The 16,812-nt window shown below is 38.2% G+C and overlaps 1 protein-coding gene across 2 annotated transcripts in view; it reads right to left on the bottom strand.

The window, feature by feature from the left end:
- TENM1 (teneurin transmembrane protein 1) overlaps positions 1 to 11,920 on the bottom strand; it is a 252,595-nt gene extending 240,675 nt beyond the window's left edge. For both annotated transcript variants that reach the window (XM_075720809.1, XM_075720810.1), the window contains exon 1: positions 11,704 to 11,920. In XM_075720809.1, the coding sequence (XP_075576924.1) occupies positions 11,704 to 11,920 (217 nt within the window). The remainder of the gene's footprint in view (positions 1 to 11,703) is intronic.
- Between the last annotated feature and the right edge of the window lie 4,892 nt (positions 11,921 to 16,812).

Raw genomic sequence — 16,812 nt, 5'->3', positions numbered from 1 at the left:
GATCAAGCTAGCAGACATCATTAATTTCATGCAAGTGTTTGAAAAGAAGGAAAAAGTTTGATATGGTCAAATTGAATTGAGCGCAAATGTTTGAAACAATATTTGAAGTTGCTCTTTGATCAATTTTTAAAAGCTCTCACCCCTAAGAAAAACGCATGCATGTTTCACGGGCCACAAAAAGACATCTGATAAAAGAAAACTACATCTTTTCTGCACTAGTGTTGTTAATTGTGGTTTTAGTTATCATGAATGCTTACTTTTACATTTACCTCTCTCTCAAACAATACTGAAGTAAATCATGCAAGCCTCTTGCATGATGCCAGAAGTACGAATTTCTACAGTTAATCAGTGAAAGCACAGGTGAGCTTCCATTTTTAAGACTTAGGGAAAAAAATTACAACTAATAAATCAACTTAATTCAGAAATTAACATACCCATAAATGATCACTATGTTATCTGCATTTCAATTCTATAACTTTTACATCTAACAAAATCTACTTCTAGGATACATTTTATTACATTACACTGTTAAGAAAATTGTATGTGAATAGTCTTTCCTCTGTAATTTAAAACGAAGAGGAACTCAAGTTGTTATGTACTTCTAAACACCAACCACTTTCATCCTATTAAAATACTTTGAAGCAAGGGAGCCTGAAGAATTCCTGGCAAATATTTTGCTGCTTACGTTGTTGTCCGTAGGAACTGTACAGCTGTACCAGGAAGCCACAACCATCACTGTTGGAGAACTGTTAGAAAGCCTAAACAAACCCCTCTGATAACTCATGTAGCTGAAGCCCATTGGGCCATTTGTTCCCTTACTTAGGTCACTTTTAGACCAATGCATCTTCATTTGTTTGAATGGAAGTAATGTTAACTTAAGTATGAATTAGTGAGGAAGAGCAAATCCCGTGAATAAAGAATTCTCCATTCAGTGGGAGAAATAAAATTCAAATAAATTTAAAAAACGGATAAAAATAAAAATAGATTAACCTCAGCTTAACTAAAATCAATTTTATTAACAGGAGTTTTGCAGAACAGTTCATGAATCTGCAATGAATTTTTCTCAATGTTTAAGACTACATGAATTTTTCCTTCTATGGTAGCCTCCTAACAGCAAACACTACATATTATCGGAAGCGTAAGGATTGATCACATTCCAGCAGGCCAATTCTATTGCCTTGCTGTTTGTCCAAAAGGCAGCCAGGAGCACGTTCACGTGGTCCCATTATGCATACTTTGTGATGTTTAGAAATGCCATCTACAGGAAAGTGGAATAAACCTTCAGCATCTCTAGGTTTCTCAAGCCGATTCACTCTTCTTTATTATTTGTTTTCTATTATTTTAATTCCAGGAATAGTGCCTCCCTCACTAGTAAAGTGATAGAAACAATGGCTGAATCATGAAATAGAGCACCTTCCATTTAGTTTCCTTGCAAGGAAAGCTCTACACAGTTCACACTACACTTCTTTGTTAACAAAGTGCTCATAGCAGGGAGGTCCAGGTTCTTCTCCACTCCCAGGTATACAGGAAGGGTGTTTTTGGCACTTCAGTCTCAAAGACAGAGTTGTCCCTCTCCCAGGGGCCATGGGCAGCATAACCTGGCGCTGCTTCTCCTGAGCTACTAACGCCTTCCTCCACAGCTCTCCGTTCCGTGTAAAGCGTGGTGACAGTCCCACATCACTTGACTGGGTTTTAGAAACAGTGTGGCCAGCAGGTCGAGGGAGGTTATCCTCCCCCTCTACTCTGCCCCGGTGAGGCCACATCCAGAGTTCTGTGTCCAGTTCTGGGCTCCCCGGTTCAAGACAGACAAGGAACTACTGGAGAGAGTCCAGCGGAGGGCTATGAAGATGATGAGGGGACTGGAGCACCTCTCTTATGAGGAAAGGCTGAGAGAGCTGGGTCTCTTTAGCCTGGCAAAGGGGAGACCGAGAGGGGATCTTATCAACGCTTACAAATATCTCAAAGGTGGGTGTCAGGGGGATGGGGCTGGACTCTGTTCGGCGGTGCCCAGCGACAGGATAAGGGACAACGGGCACAAACTGAAACACAGGAAGTTCCATCTGAATATGAGGGAAAACTTCTTTACTTTGAGGGTGACAGAGCAGTGGCGCAGGCTGCCCAGAGAGGCTGTAGAGTCTCCTTCTCTGGAGATATTCAAAACCCACCTGGACACAAGCTTGTGCAACCTGCTCTGGGTGAACCTAGGCGGGGGTTGGACTAGATGATCTCCAGAGGTCTCTTCCACCCCAACCATTCTGTGATTCTTGGCAGTTCAAAACTTATGTGTGAGGCTAAGCACCTTATGCCAACTAAGTCAGTGGGAACACTGACTCTAGCTTTTCAGATACTACTGTTTTCAGTTATCAGAAAAAAAGACTAGGACTTCTGTAATAGCCTATTTCTGAGCGCAAATATTTAAGACAGTCCAGTTGCTAATGTTCTTTCTTACACATGAAATTTCTGTAGCAGTTATGAATTCCAGTACATTAATACTGAATAAAGCATAGTAAATCTTTCAAAAATTTTACAAAACTTAGCATTTACGTCTCATTAGTCACCATGCTAATATTACCATTTGAACTCGCAGGCTTCATAACCTCTTGGTGATTTTCACAGAAACTATTTATATTTTGATTTGTGACTTTTCTAGGTCCTCAGACTATTTTTCCTGAGGTTACAGCTGGAAGTGACTATATCAACCTTACTCAGTCCTCACGGTTTTCTAATGTAACTGGTGCTTGGGGGTGGTGAAAGAATCGGTCTGCTGGTGTTAAACATTACCTTATTCCATGCTGTTTTTTCCATCTGAGCTAAAGATACTTCATCCACTTGCAAAGCATTCCTAATGAGTGACAGTCAGCAGGAAACTGGTTTTTGAGCAGCTTCCAATAAAACTGAAACTTTAAAAGGAGAACCTCAGATTTCAAATCACATTCACAATTTATTTCACATAATACCTACAGAACTAAGTTCGGAAGTATTTGAGTCTCATTCTCAAAAGAAAAACTAATTCAAGCTCTAAATGAGTTAGGATACACCCACCCTGCTATTTATCCAGATACGCAGCAATGTCATCAATTCACTGAGCTACTTCTTGACAGTTCTTTATTTTCAGAGGTACCAAATCTTCTGACAGATACATAATTGAGAAACCCTGGGAAGAAATGTTATTTTGTTTCAGCATCTGCTCTGTAAATGAAGATAAGCAAACCAGATTTCCAGTTCGAGAAAATAAGACAGCTCTTCTTTGTTTCAAGAAGAGTGACATAAAAGACACAGCAAGAGTATGTATATTAAAATGGCTTGTAGGACAAGTGCAGAGCTGTTCGCTGGTTCCCGTGTTCTGTAATACGTGCCTCATCACTCTGTCTTGACGTTCGTTCACACCTTGGTTTTAACTTATGACAGGTCTTCTTGGGCACTTTTAAGCATTATAGGAAAAGGCTCTATTAGTATAGCAAGAACATTTTACAGATGTAATTTCAGGCTTTGACAAACAGAATTCCAAAACATATTAACTCAAAAGTTTAAGCCTGTGCTGCAGTGGTTCCATTGGGATCGGGCACAGGTTACTGTAACGATTGCTATATCTCCATTTCTGTTACACTGGCTGGGTTGCTCTCCCCGTCTGACTTTTATTTCTATGATGTCTGCCATTTTACACCATGGAAAACTGGTGATTCAGAGAAGAGAATGGAAATTAGGATTCTAGTTTGTATCTGTACACTGACAAATGCATTAAGCTTGTGTAACATTTGGAGAATGCTTTTTTGATTCCTTAGATGAGCTTTCTTAGCAGGGGACTGGAAATGCACTGTGATCCTTCTCTAGTTTATTTCCTTTCTCAGTAGTTTTTTCTTCTCACTTTTCCTCTCTCTCGGATATTCACTTCTTAAAATAAAAAAGAATTACTTATGAGAATGAGACTATTTTTGATCATACAAGGCATTTTTTTCACAGAGATGATAGCAGATATTATAAGATGGGAAGCAGCATTACAGGAATGGTGACAGCAGGTTATAAGCTCTTGTAACACACAGTTGTGATCTAGGAAGGGAGCACCTACTTCAGCCTTGTGGGAAAAAAGCCTCTTTGCACATTCAGTTGCTCATGTATTTTGCTTTGATGAGGGGAAGGAAAAGTGTTCCCTCCGTGAGATTTTAAATGAAGCCACAAACATACAGTTTCCTCGCCCCAGTTATTCCAAGGAGAGAAATTTCCAATTACTTGCCAAATCAAGAAAGAATATCCAGAGGGGGTCTGAATCTAAGTGCAGCTTTTCCGTTCCTTAGAGTTTGCAGATTCTCCCCACATAGAGGAGAAGGCTGCGGTCCAGGAAGCCACAGGGAACTGCTCATCGCACTGTTTTTCTCTGGGAGACAGTAACAACACCATGATTAGAACACAACCAGCCAAACAAAGCACAGCACCACACCAGGAATCCCTATTTCTGCAAGGGAATACAGGAGGAGACAATGCACTAAAGCTTTAGGAGTGTGGAGTCTTTTACTCTGCCTCGTGTAATTTTTTTTTTGATAACATGAAGCTCATAAACACTCAGACCAGATGGTGTAACATACAGCAGCAGGAGATGGAGCTTATTAGCTATCACTTCCTTCCGCTAGTACACAGCCCAGAAATCTGAAGGACCTTTAAATCACCCTCTGCTGAAAGCGGAGTCCCTTTTATGAGACAGTACGAGGGATATATTTGTGTGCCCTTACGCAGACATCACTTTTTCATTACGCTTCAAGTCCCTGCTCTGAAGTATGAAGGTACAAAACATGCTTAAATTAAGTTCTTAGAAGGTTTTTCTAAAATTAGCAAAATAATGTTGCAGACAACATTAAAAGTCTAAAACTTAAATGCCTGGCATTTGCAAACAAGTGCAAAAAGATTCTAATAACACAAAATACCTCAAGAGTTTTGATAGAAGCCCTATCTAGTAATAGTATGTTACCAGAATCTTCTATGTTATTTTTGTATTTTTCTTCATTAAATTTCAAGAAAAGTGCTTGGAAAAATAATTGGTTTCCTTTGTAATCAGCCCGTTCCTACCTTCTTCCTCCAGAACTCAGGAGTGCTTCATTCAGCTGTGCTACAATCACCTTCCACAACAACTCAATACACAGGTCTAAACAAATTATGTAGCTTAAAGGTTAAAAAAAAAAAAACAACCCATCCTTCATTAACCCACAAATCTCATCATAAAAAACCCACTGGGAACAGAAGTAAAGACCCAGCTGAAGAGTTCAAAACTAGCGCATTTCTAAAAGCCTGTATAGCAGTAGTTAAGAGATACTTTTTCTTTTTACATTTGTTCTTGTCCTTTTCAAAACTAATGATCTCCCCTCCAGCTGCAAAAATAAAAAATGCATTTTAACGTGTCCTGTTTACTTGTCAAAAAATAACCATTATAATATTCTTCATTGTGATAGTCTTTATCATATGAATACTACTGGCAAAAGCTCCAAAATATGCAACTAGCAGGTAGAGCTACATTGAACTCTCCTACCCTATTCCATCGACCACCAGGTTAGCACTGGTAGTACTTGAGCTCTACTTTCTTAATATCCAGAAGAGTTTGGGAATGCCCCCTGATAAAATTTTTCCCTTCATTAACTGTTCTTTGTGGAAGTTTAAAAACACAGAGTCCTACATTCACCGAGATAAGCGCTCCAAATCTTTATTAAAACGACGAAAAATCACAGCCACTCTGTTGGCATCAGTTTCCTGTGGGAGGGCTCACAAGACCACAAACTTGTATTATTCTAGTGTTATACGCAAGGGATTAAGGGGAGAGGCTAATAAAGATTGGCTTGTTTACCTTTACATATCATGTAAAAATAAAGTAACTGAAACAAAAAGCAGATGCTATACACAGCCCAAATTCAACTCTCCATGGCCCTGGTACACACACAAAGCAGATCTGCTGCCCTGAATGGATTTACATAATTCTGAAATCAGAGGAGAATATGGCTATTATGTAAAAAGCTTTTGCTACTTCACAGATGACAAAAAACCACCATGACATTTCCCTGACAGGACAATTTCCTACCAGTGCTTGTCAGCACACCTTATATTTATGCCTATGATGGTAAGTAAAACTGGTTTTGACTGGTCATATGATGTTAAGAGTTACATGTGTTTAAACCTTCCTTCCTGGTAAGATTAAATTTGCTGAAGTTTACAGCATAGCAAAACAGACCGCCAATTTCTGCACCCCACATGTAGTTTTTCCTTTCTAGGGAAAGAAAGTGCTCTTTAGCACTGGAACATTTCTATTGCCTACGTATCCTCACCATTGCTAGAACGTAACAGAGGGCAGAAATGAGAATCGGATGGCAACAGCAGTAAGCTTAAAAAAAAAAAAAAAAAAAAAATCAAGAATGAAACAGAAGTGGCCTGAGGCTGAAGAGCACAGCTTTCTCGCATCGTGACCCAGGCCTCTTCATGAAGCCAATGGAGTTCATTCTAGGAAGATTTTGAACATTTAGCTGGATCTGTTTACCTGCTGCTCCTGAAGATAATTTTATATACCTTCTCTACAAAACATTTAATATGTTACCAATCTGCAGCTTTTGTCCTACAAAAAAATTTTCCTTACCTCTTGGGCTAAAAGCACAAAAAGTCAATTCTTTGTGAAGCACTCTAAAACGTCATTTCCTAGAATACTAGTAATGCTGATTTTTTCTCACAGATTTACCAGAAAATATTTGCTGTTGGATCCTCCTGCTAGGAATAACTCCAGTTTGCCTTGCCCATAATGCAGTTCAATATATTTATCTTGCCAGGAAATACACGTTTGTCTAACCAGAAATTTACCGCCATATGCTCGTATTGTTAACGATCAATAAACTTTATCATGCCAATGACTCAATCCCAGATGCTTATCCTATCAGGAATTCATTCCTCTAAACTAGTGTTTTCTGCAAATCTATAATTAACATAAAAGCCATAAAGCTTTTTTTGTACTGCCAGTATTTGTAGAGTACAGCTCCTTTTCTATTTACTTTGGTGGAAACAGAGAAAACTGTGGAAGAAAACAGTTCTAATGACATAAACACGTCACAGATAAGCTAGAGTGCAATCTATGTATGGTACCACTACGAGAACTTTTTTCCTCGCAGCCAGGTCCATCAATGAGTTTCCTAGCAAGAACACCATTTCTGATGACTTCTGCCAATTCTACCCCATCTATTTAAAGTACAAAACATTGTGTTTACCAATTCTTCCAAGAATTGATTTACTATGTTTGCCAATATGCCCAAACTATATGATATCGGGTCTGCCAGAAATTTACTTTCATAAGATCTTCTTGCCAGGATGAGATGTTGCAGATTTACATATCTTCAGATAAACAGGAGTTTGAACATTCCAGTGACTAAGAGAATGCATTTTAAGATGTACACTTTATGCAATTAGCACTGACTCTTCAGGAGTCAATGACACTTTGTCAGGAGAGTTTTGTATCTGCTCACATTGAGTTATTAGGCCAGTAAAACTTAGCTCAGCTTGAAACAGTCTGCGGTGTTATTTGTTAAATCTGGAATTGTCAGATAACTACAACTTTCTGATGCAAATAACTCCAGAGATGCAATTGATCTTGCACTGGACTCTCCATGAGGGACACCAGTACTAGACCTCAAGAACAGCACCTAGAAATCATTGCTTAATCAATAGATTAATTCCGTACTTACTGGGGTTTTTTTCTTTCATATTCCTATCTGTAAGGTATTTGAAACCAACCAATAAACCATTCCTCTTTGAAGAGCAAGATTTGAGATACAATTTCAAGGATTGTAAGGAGTACAAAAATATTAAAGTAGTTAGGTATTCTATAGTTGGTTATTGTTTTCCATCTTTAAAACAAGATTTTTTGTAATTTGCAAGATGACACAGCCTTTCAAACAAAACTTTCACACAAAAAATGTTTTGCAAAATACTAATAGTGCTATTAAATTCTGTAGGATATATTTGAGAACTCTGAAAATGCTTCCTTTGAGTTCATGCCATGTATCATTCTGGTTTACACAGATTGTCTATATATGCAAACACCTGAATACCCACGTGTAATGATTTTACATAATCTTAGATTTCAATCGAAACTTTTCATAGAAATAAATCCTCAATATTGATAGTAACAATGAAATAGTCAAACTGCTCATAACAAAAATATTCACAGAAATTGCTGAGCTATATCAGTATTTTGAACAATAAATCACATTTTACTCTGAAGCTATTTACTAAATTCAGATGACTGCCCAGTCTAATTTATACAATCTACCACATTTAAGTGGCCCATACAAAGTCCTCCAGTTTCCATAAACATCTAACTCGGTGATTCTTTTCACAAAACTAACTAGATCAGTACAGATACCCCTACACTTGTTCCTGTTAGAAGGTTCTATTAATTTTTTTTATTCTGAAACAATTTTCTTCTCACATTCCATCATTAGAGCTTGCCTGATTTAGCAATCAGGCTCACCCTTCATCATTATCACTTCATTCATGACCGTTACTATGTGTCTGTTTTCTCATCTATTCTCACACCTTTCATGGATGATGTTCATGGATTTTACCCTCACTGTGCAATCCATTAATTCATCACACATTAAGGACAGGGTACTGTTTCAGTTGTAGCTAGTAGCTAGAGAAGAATATTACGTCACTATCTGGGGATACAACTATGGATGCCCCTTTTGCTTTAATATGTGTAATTTTTTTATGCAATAGCCTTAAGCAAGAGCACGGTACAGCGCTCTCCTTGCCAAACAACCCTCTTTGAAAAGGGGCGCTGTGGGGTTTTTGGTTTTGATTGGGGTTTTTTGTGGTTTGGTTTTGTTTTGGTTTTTTTACATTCTAAAGACATGCCAAACATGAGAAAAACTTTGTTAAACATTCTGATGAGGAATTTTAGAAAAGAATGGATTTAAACCAAATTCAATCTACAGTTTTATGGATTCATGCCAGACTCAGAGTCCAAAACTGAACCTGATTTTTTTCTGGTATTGACTGAGCAACTACCAAGAATCACCAAGAACTCCCCAACTCCCAGGCCCCATACTATGCAACCTGGAGTCCTTTTGGAAATAACACACTAGAACTGTAATCAGATCAAACTCTGGCTGAAGTCTGAACTGCTACACTGAGCTTTACAAACTTTTTTGCTCTAGTTTGAAATTTGAGCTCAACCACTTCTATATTTCAAATCTGTGTTGCTTGCCAGGCAAACATTTTGGTTCAATTTGTGGCAGAGGAAAACTGTATGATCTAAATCACGGGAAAGATATAGGCATGGATTCCCAGGAAGCCAAACAGATATCCTTAGCAGTGCAATTACTAACTCAGTTACACCAAACGGAATTTGTCACAGGAGAAAACTAGGGTTTCTAGTACCACAGGCAAAGCTCAACTCCATCCTTACAAACCAGCACACAAGTATATGTTTTGAAAAACACTTTTATGCTCATTAACACAATAAAGCAAGCGGTATATATTAAATAATAATATACTGACCTAGGCAATTCAGGAAAGAAGGTGCCTAGAGGTAAGCAAGTGTTTAAGTGCTGCCCTGCATACTAACAAACTACTGTAGAGGCTTAAGTGATTTTCTATGAGCATGGACGTCAAGCCTCATACTGCAGTTTGAAGCAGTACAAGACTGTATTAATTCCAAGAAGAAAAATACCAATGCTTGTAAAATAGAAGATCTGCAAATTCATACAGTATCTCATAAAAATTAATTTGAATGGAAAAATCTCGGGGCATATATTTCCAATCAAATCATCTTACAACAAGAGCGTAAAATACTTGTTGGTCTGCGCAAGCATAAATCTGATTCCTAAAGGCCAGTCCTGAATAAGTGAGGCAAGTTCATGCCTGACAATTTCTTGCAGAAACGCACACTAATTTGACCATTTCTCCAAAATTATTAATGCGATTGCTTTCAGAGGCACTGTTCTGGCAGAATAAACTCAACATGACACCCAGGCTGGTTTCTTACGCCTACAATAGAGCGATTGCAACCCTTTTATATGTGTCCAAGCTAGTGATGCTACAGGTAACCTGAATACCAACAGCAGCAAAGCTTTGCGAACAGGGAGCTCTTCAGAGGCCTAGGTCAATGCAGAGGGTATGCTTTCATAGCCACAGGTATCAGCAAAGAGGTAGTTGCTTTAAGGAGATCCACAAGTACATTTACATCATCTGCAGTTACAACAATATAGCCATATCTTAGTTAACCAAACTCTCATAACATGTTCAAGATCAAGTCATTTATAATGAATCAAATGTGTAAGTCGAGTTTTCTATAAAATACTTTCATGACTTTTTCTTTCCCAATATTGCAGTTTTGTAACACTTTGGAGGGAATATATGTACATGGATTGAGGCTATCTCTGGCTGCTAGGTATTATTTCTCCCGTGAATTATAGGTACTTTCAGACAACACCAGTATTATGACAGTAACTTGATTCAGAGTATCTGCAGTAAAAACAAAAACGCTGTAAGAGCTATGTAGCACAGCTATTCTAATTTTTGCATTAATTTACACATCACAGAGGAGACACATTTTCCAGCTTCAAAAAGCCTATTTTTTATTTTCTTGTAAAATAGGAAAATTATTTTAATATTCAGAAAATTGGAGAAGGCTTTTCTGAGTGAGCAGTGAGGGACTGGGTTGCTTTGTGGTTTGTGGTTCGTTTTTTTTTCTTTAACAAGGACCAAATTTTTTAGCTGAGAAGTACTTGCCACACTATAATAGAATCATAGAATCACAGAATAATGGATCAATTTAACCACTTCCTTGAAGAGCAGGGAGTGACTGCCCCTGGGACCCTGCTGCTGTCACCTTGAAGGGGTCAGGACTCTCGCTGCTTCTGACATGCACTCTGATTCCTAAAAATATTCTTCCTGCCCCACCACCTTGCCCGGATTTGTGACAGAGGTAAAGGCAACAGATAAGCCACTTCTCTGTACAAAGTGTGTTAAATGCAGCACATGGGTTTCCACGAGCAGCAGTCTATCAGGGAATGCTGCAGTAAATTCTGCTCATTTCCGTCCATTGCATTAGTCTTAGTTTTTAGCTTGTATCTCTAACAAACAGTAGCTTTTCCTAACCTTAGCTCAACCATCATAAGCTCTCAAATATTTGTCCTAGGCTTCTGTTTGTATCGTGCAAAAGGCTAAAAAAAAAAACTTAACTGTTGGCTTTTTCCTTACAATACACTAATTATCTTCAGTTTTTAAATTAGTTGGTTATTTATATGATTAGAAATTTTGTTAAGAGAATTGCTGCATTTGAATTCATCATGGGCTTTGTAAGCACATGCAGAGATAGCCTACAACCTCAACGTGGATTTTATGCCAAGATGCACACAACATATGCAAAGGTAGTAAATAATTCATCAGTCAACATTAGTAAGAAGAGTAGCTACTACTAAAGAAATATTTATCTATAGCTATCATGTGATGGTCTCCAGAATACCAGGCAGTCCACGCTGCTAGAAAAGCAATTTTACTTCAAAAAAAATTTCCTAAATTTCTGATACTACAGTATGGTTAAAAATAGGTAAAAAGTGGGTTGTCACTAGAAGTCTTTGAAAACAAAATTTTTGCTTGTCTGCTGACAACATGATATTGTTTCATAGCAAGTAATCAGAAAGTAATAACCATATTTAGTAGATAAAGTAAGCAATTTACCTTGCGTGGCCTCGTCAATGGCTTTTCTTTTTCTGCTATGACTGTTATAATTCAGCCTTAGCTCTTGGCTATATTCATTCAGAGTTTCTCTTGAGTCATAAGATTGCCTTTGCTTTCCCCCATCTTCACTTTCATCTGAAGAACTTGTGTAAGTTAGATCCACTTCATGTTTAACTTTTGACAGTGGTTGGTAGGGTTTGCAGTCCATCTGCTCCATCTCTGATTAAATAGGCTCAAAGTCATGAAAACAAGCAACTGGAACTCCTTAAGGAAATAGTCCTGGGGAAAAAAAAAAACCAACATAATAATCCATTTCAGATATCATATATAAATTTATCTCACAAAGGCCAAACTTTATTTTTAGTTGATATAAAATAATTAAATTGTATTAACATCACTATAATCCAGGAAAGAATCTGAGCACGTCTTATTTTGCTGGTTCACTTTTTGAAAAGAGAATTAAAATAACAGCAACTTGAAAAAAAAAACCAAAACCCAAAACCAAGTCTTAAGCACTATCCCATTAGACCAAGCAGTAACTGTACCTTATGCACAAAACATGTTACAAAAACTTGTATTTGTTATTAAAGCTAAGATGGAACAGTTATTATTTCTGTAAAGGGATGCTAGCTCACCGTAAGTGAAAATAACATTTTGTATCTTTTAAAATACGAAGTCTAGAAAAAAGAAAGTTCACTCTTTTGAAGTATTTTGCTGTAAATTAAATCAAATCATTTAATCAAGAATAAGAGACTTCACGCTTTAGAAAACCACCAGACTTAGTAAAAACAAAAATACACCACACTGTTACTCCACAAGAGCATATGGTGGTTCAGAAATGGACATTTTCCTTTTAGATTGGGTGGACATTTCAACAGGAAGAAGCTTCTGCCCTGCAGTACAACCCCCTTTTTCCTCTGCATCTCCCGTCTAAACTCACGCCAACATGGGGGCTATACTGATCCTCAATGAAAGCTTCCAAACCGAAGCTTCAGTTTTGTGTATCATTAAACTGATGTTCAAATCCAATTATCACTAAAATCAAGTGGGTTGCAGCTGCACATGCAACTGGTGCACTTGTCCTGTAACCTTGCCTTCATGAAGCTGCTTCCATCATTAGTTTTAAGGCAAATTCTGCAATGAAGTAACAGGGGTTATGGCACACCTTTAACAGCAGCATGGTTCACAGAGAGCTCTGTTAAAATAAGTTTGTGGGGTTTTTGGTTTTTTTTTTTTTTAGATTAACAGATGCTATTGACCTAGAAAAAGAAATGTAACAAAAAAGATGTCTGTAAATATTATTGCTAGAAGACCAAAACCATGGAAGTTAAAAGAGATTTTGCTTAATTAAAAAGCAATTGCTCCCAGCTTCTTAATGATTTTAAGGTCAGCAGCAGAAGGAAACAAGTTTAATACCCAGTTTGGTATCAGCCCATTTCCCATCTGCAACAAGGACTTTTAACCCCGTACATTGCCAGCTCTGAGCAGACACCGTGAATCTCCAAAAGCAACCACAGCAAATGTGAAAATACACGAAAAGTAAACATTAAAAACCCCACAGAAAGCCCTTCTTGTTAAAGGGCTATAGAGATGAGTTGAACTTCTGAAACTGTCTGAATTTTTGAGAAACAGCTGATGGTAGCTGTCACTGTGTTCCAGCACAGCAAAACTGCATCTCCTGCTTGTGTGTCCTCCCGATACTTTTGAAAGGACGACCTTCCTGAGCAAGAGCGGAAAACACTGTGCATGGCTTGAAGAGGGAATAAGGCTTCTAACATAGTAATGGAAGAAGAAAATCCAGGCCCATGGAACCCTTGGAGGGATGGCAGGGAGACAGACCACTACAGTAGAAGTAACACTGTGGAGTGCATGCCTTCACCATGGTTCAGGACCCTATCTGGAGAAGGAGGTAAAAGACACATCTTTGCTTGAAACACAAAATCGTAGGGAGTTTCATCCAATCATTTAACTTGAGATGGAATAGCTCTTCAGAAACAAATAGCACCTGGACAAAGAGCTCTAGCTTTTTTTTAACAACAACAAAAAAGGCATTTCACATCTCCTACTCAACAAAGTGGGCTTGAAAGAGCCCAAGTCAATAAAACTCTTCAAGAGAAACAGAACTAAAAAGACAAAGGAGCTGCCAGTCTGCCAGAGACCAAGGCCGGCTGACAAGTGTGTCATGGGGCTTCAGCAATGAACACCAGTTTTCGTGCTCTGGATTGACTGCACTGTATCAAGTTGGTCGTGATATGTTAAGATGCTTCTGTAGACAAGTTACTAATAAGCACTATTTGCTTCTCAAAAGCTATTTGCCTAAATAATTTACTGTTATTTGCCAACATTCCCTATTATTGCCTAAGAATTTCAGTACTTATTTTATGAGTTGCTTTAATAGTCTGATCTGTGACAGAAGAACGCAGAGGTGCTGTGACTTACAAGCACAGGGGTGGCTTAAAAGATTACCTGATGACCCTGTAGAAATGGTTACTGACAGGAAAAAGCCTTCCTATATATCCTGCGTGGGAGAACAAATGGAGACGATGCTACAGAAGCCACAGGAAAATGAGGAGGAATTAAGGGCCTCTACTAAGAAGATGCAGCAGACAAGAAATAAATTTTGCCACGAAGGCAACAAGTGCAAGCGGCCTCAGATGCGCACGGTGCATCCTGCTTTCGGAAGTGCAAAGCAACGAACCCAACAAATTTAGCTCATTACTGGAAAAATTAGTAGTATACTTATGCACCTTGACTCATGGGGAAAAAAGAAAAAATATATACACAGATGTTCCTCCCAAAAGATAACCTTGCTGCGCATCTATTTTGTGGGAGGTTTCAACAGTGACTTGGTTTTTTTAAACAAGTAACAAAAATTCATTAGGATGCACAGAGACCTGTAAAACTTAGGCTGCAGAAAACCAACTATTTAACAAAGACATAGTCTTATTCTTTTAAAACAAGGTTTAATAACAAAAGTCTTCACTTTTTGTGAGAACAGTTTGTTGCAGAAATATATTTAATGACGTTAACCAAGGCAGCAGACAGACCAAATCATTTCATGTAAGCAATTAATATCAGATTCTTTACATATTCCAGGTCTTCTCTTTCACTGTGCTACTTTCATATGTGCTATTTTCTCACATGTAACGATGTACATTTTCTCAAATCCAAATTAATATGAAAGCTCCAGGAAATACTCCCTTAAAAGCTGTGAGTTCATTATTCCTTGTTATGTAAGGGCAAGAATGATTAAAAAACATGACCAACTTACAAACATCACAACCTTAGCACCACATTCCCCCCGCTCGGGGACTCTGCTGCTGTCTCCTGCCATTGCCACACACAACGCATTTCCAGCTGCAGGGGTGCAAAGCCCTGGCACACGCGTGCGAAGCCACAGCTCAACTTTTCTCAGCGTAACACTGTCCACCAAGCCACTTAAGCACCAGGCTGTAATACTTGCCGTCCTCAGTGCATGCTTCCCAAGACCAGGAAGACTGAACACGAAGTTTTACTCCCTTTACGGCAGAAGGATGCAGACCCAGATATAACGCAGACAGATCCCGAGTTGCCTATGCATTCACCAGCCGAAGGAAGAAAATCTTCAGCTCACCTGGCTAACTCTTCCCACCCCAACCCAATTTTAGCGAAGCCATCTAAAACCCAGTGGCACTAATGGCTCACATAAGGACTGGAGATACAGCACCAGAGCGTCCAATGTCACAGTAAACTTCGACTTCCTTTCACACGTGGACTAAACTTGTGCTTCCTTTATTTTGCCTTAGGGCATTAATGTCTCATAAACCCACAGCTACCTGGCCTGATATGAAAGCAGGTGATAAACCATTTGCAAGAACCGGAAAAATACTTCATAAAATTTTTCATCAAAAAACGCTTTTATGAATCAGGAACACATGATAAAAGACAGATCAAATCTCCAAGCTTTTCTACAGTAAGAGATTCAGTTAAATTTAACGAATGATGGTATGTTACGATAACTCGAATTTAAACACCGGCAATCCAATACTTCAACCTTGTTTCATATTTTGTTTGGAAAAAGACAACACAATAAGCAACTCAAAATGCTGGAATAGGGCAGGAGTATAAAGAATATTGCCTGGATGTTTACACAGGTTTCTTCAAATAACCAGCCTTCAAGTAACTAAACAAAATACCCAGCCAATCAATATCAAGTTGACCTTGTCAGCAAAATGATAAAGTCTCATAAAAGCTTACAGTTCCTGTAAGTGACCTTTGTGTTAAGTGTCTTAATGCTCTCCTCCTCACAAAGGATAGCACGTTTTTGACCTTTCCATCACTGTTCTGTCATTGAAAGGTTTCACAATAATATTTAACCAAAAAAAAAAAAGGTTTATTATACATAAAAACATATAAATATATGAAACATATATTTAGGCACTGAATAGCAAGTCATTCTCAGCCATACTTCCAAACAGATATATACACATTATACAGTTAGATTTGTAGAAGAATACACAACTAATCATTTAAATTCACAATGAAATACTTTTGCAAATTCAAAAAAAGTCAAAAGCTCTATTAGATGGGAAAAAACCACCTTTTCAGTAATGGAACCAATATGGATATGTATATGGATTTATATTCTTAATGGAAGATTTATGCAACCTTCCTAAATGCATGTTGTACGTGTTGTTAGAAACTATTTTCACATTTCACTTGCACCAAAACCCTCTCACATCAACCACCTAACTTTCATGGTTTTGGTTAGATCAGAATCCTACTTTCTCTGAAATACAACAACTTCAGGATAACCGTGGCTTAGGAGAAAGCCTGTGATGAGGCTGTTTGCAGTGCACATACTAATCAACAGGTATTTTATACGAAAACTCACTGTAGGCATTTATACTGCATAGAGGCTCTGTACTCAAACACAGTGATGCCACAGAGATCATGTTACTTTAATAGTGCTTTGCGTTTTGTGTTTGTTCTTATCAGGCTGCTCTGATAGTTTAACGAGCAAATTTCCATACTGATTACCCACCATCAACCCCATCAAATCACCAGTGGCGTACCCACTTGGTTACCAGTATGTCCAGACTTACTTAGAGCGGTCAGGATACAGCTGAT

This window comes from Pelecanus crispus, chromosome 13 (assembly GCF_030463565.1).
Source record: "Pelecanus crispus isolate bPelCri1 chromosome 13, bPelCri1.pri, whole genome shotgun sequence".
Lineage (NCBI taxonomy): Eukaryota > Metazoa > Chordata > Aves > Pelecaniformes > Pelecanidae > Pelecanus > Pelecanus crispus.
Note: the sequence above shows the minus strand (reverse complement) of the source record. Positions and strands in the feature narration are given on the sequence as shown.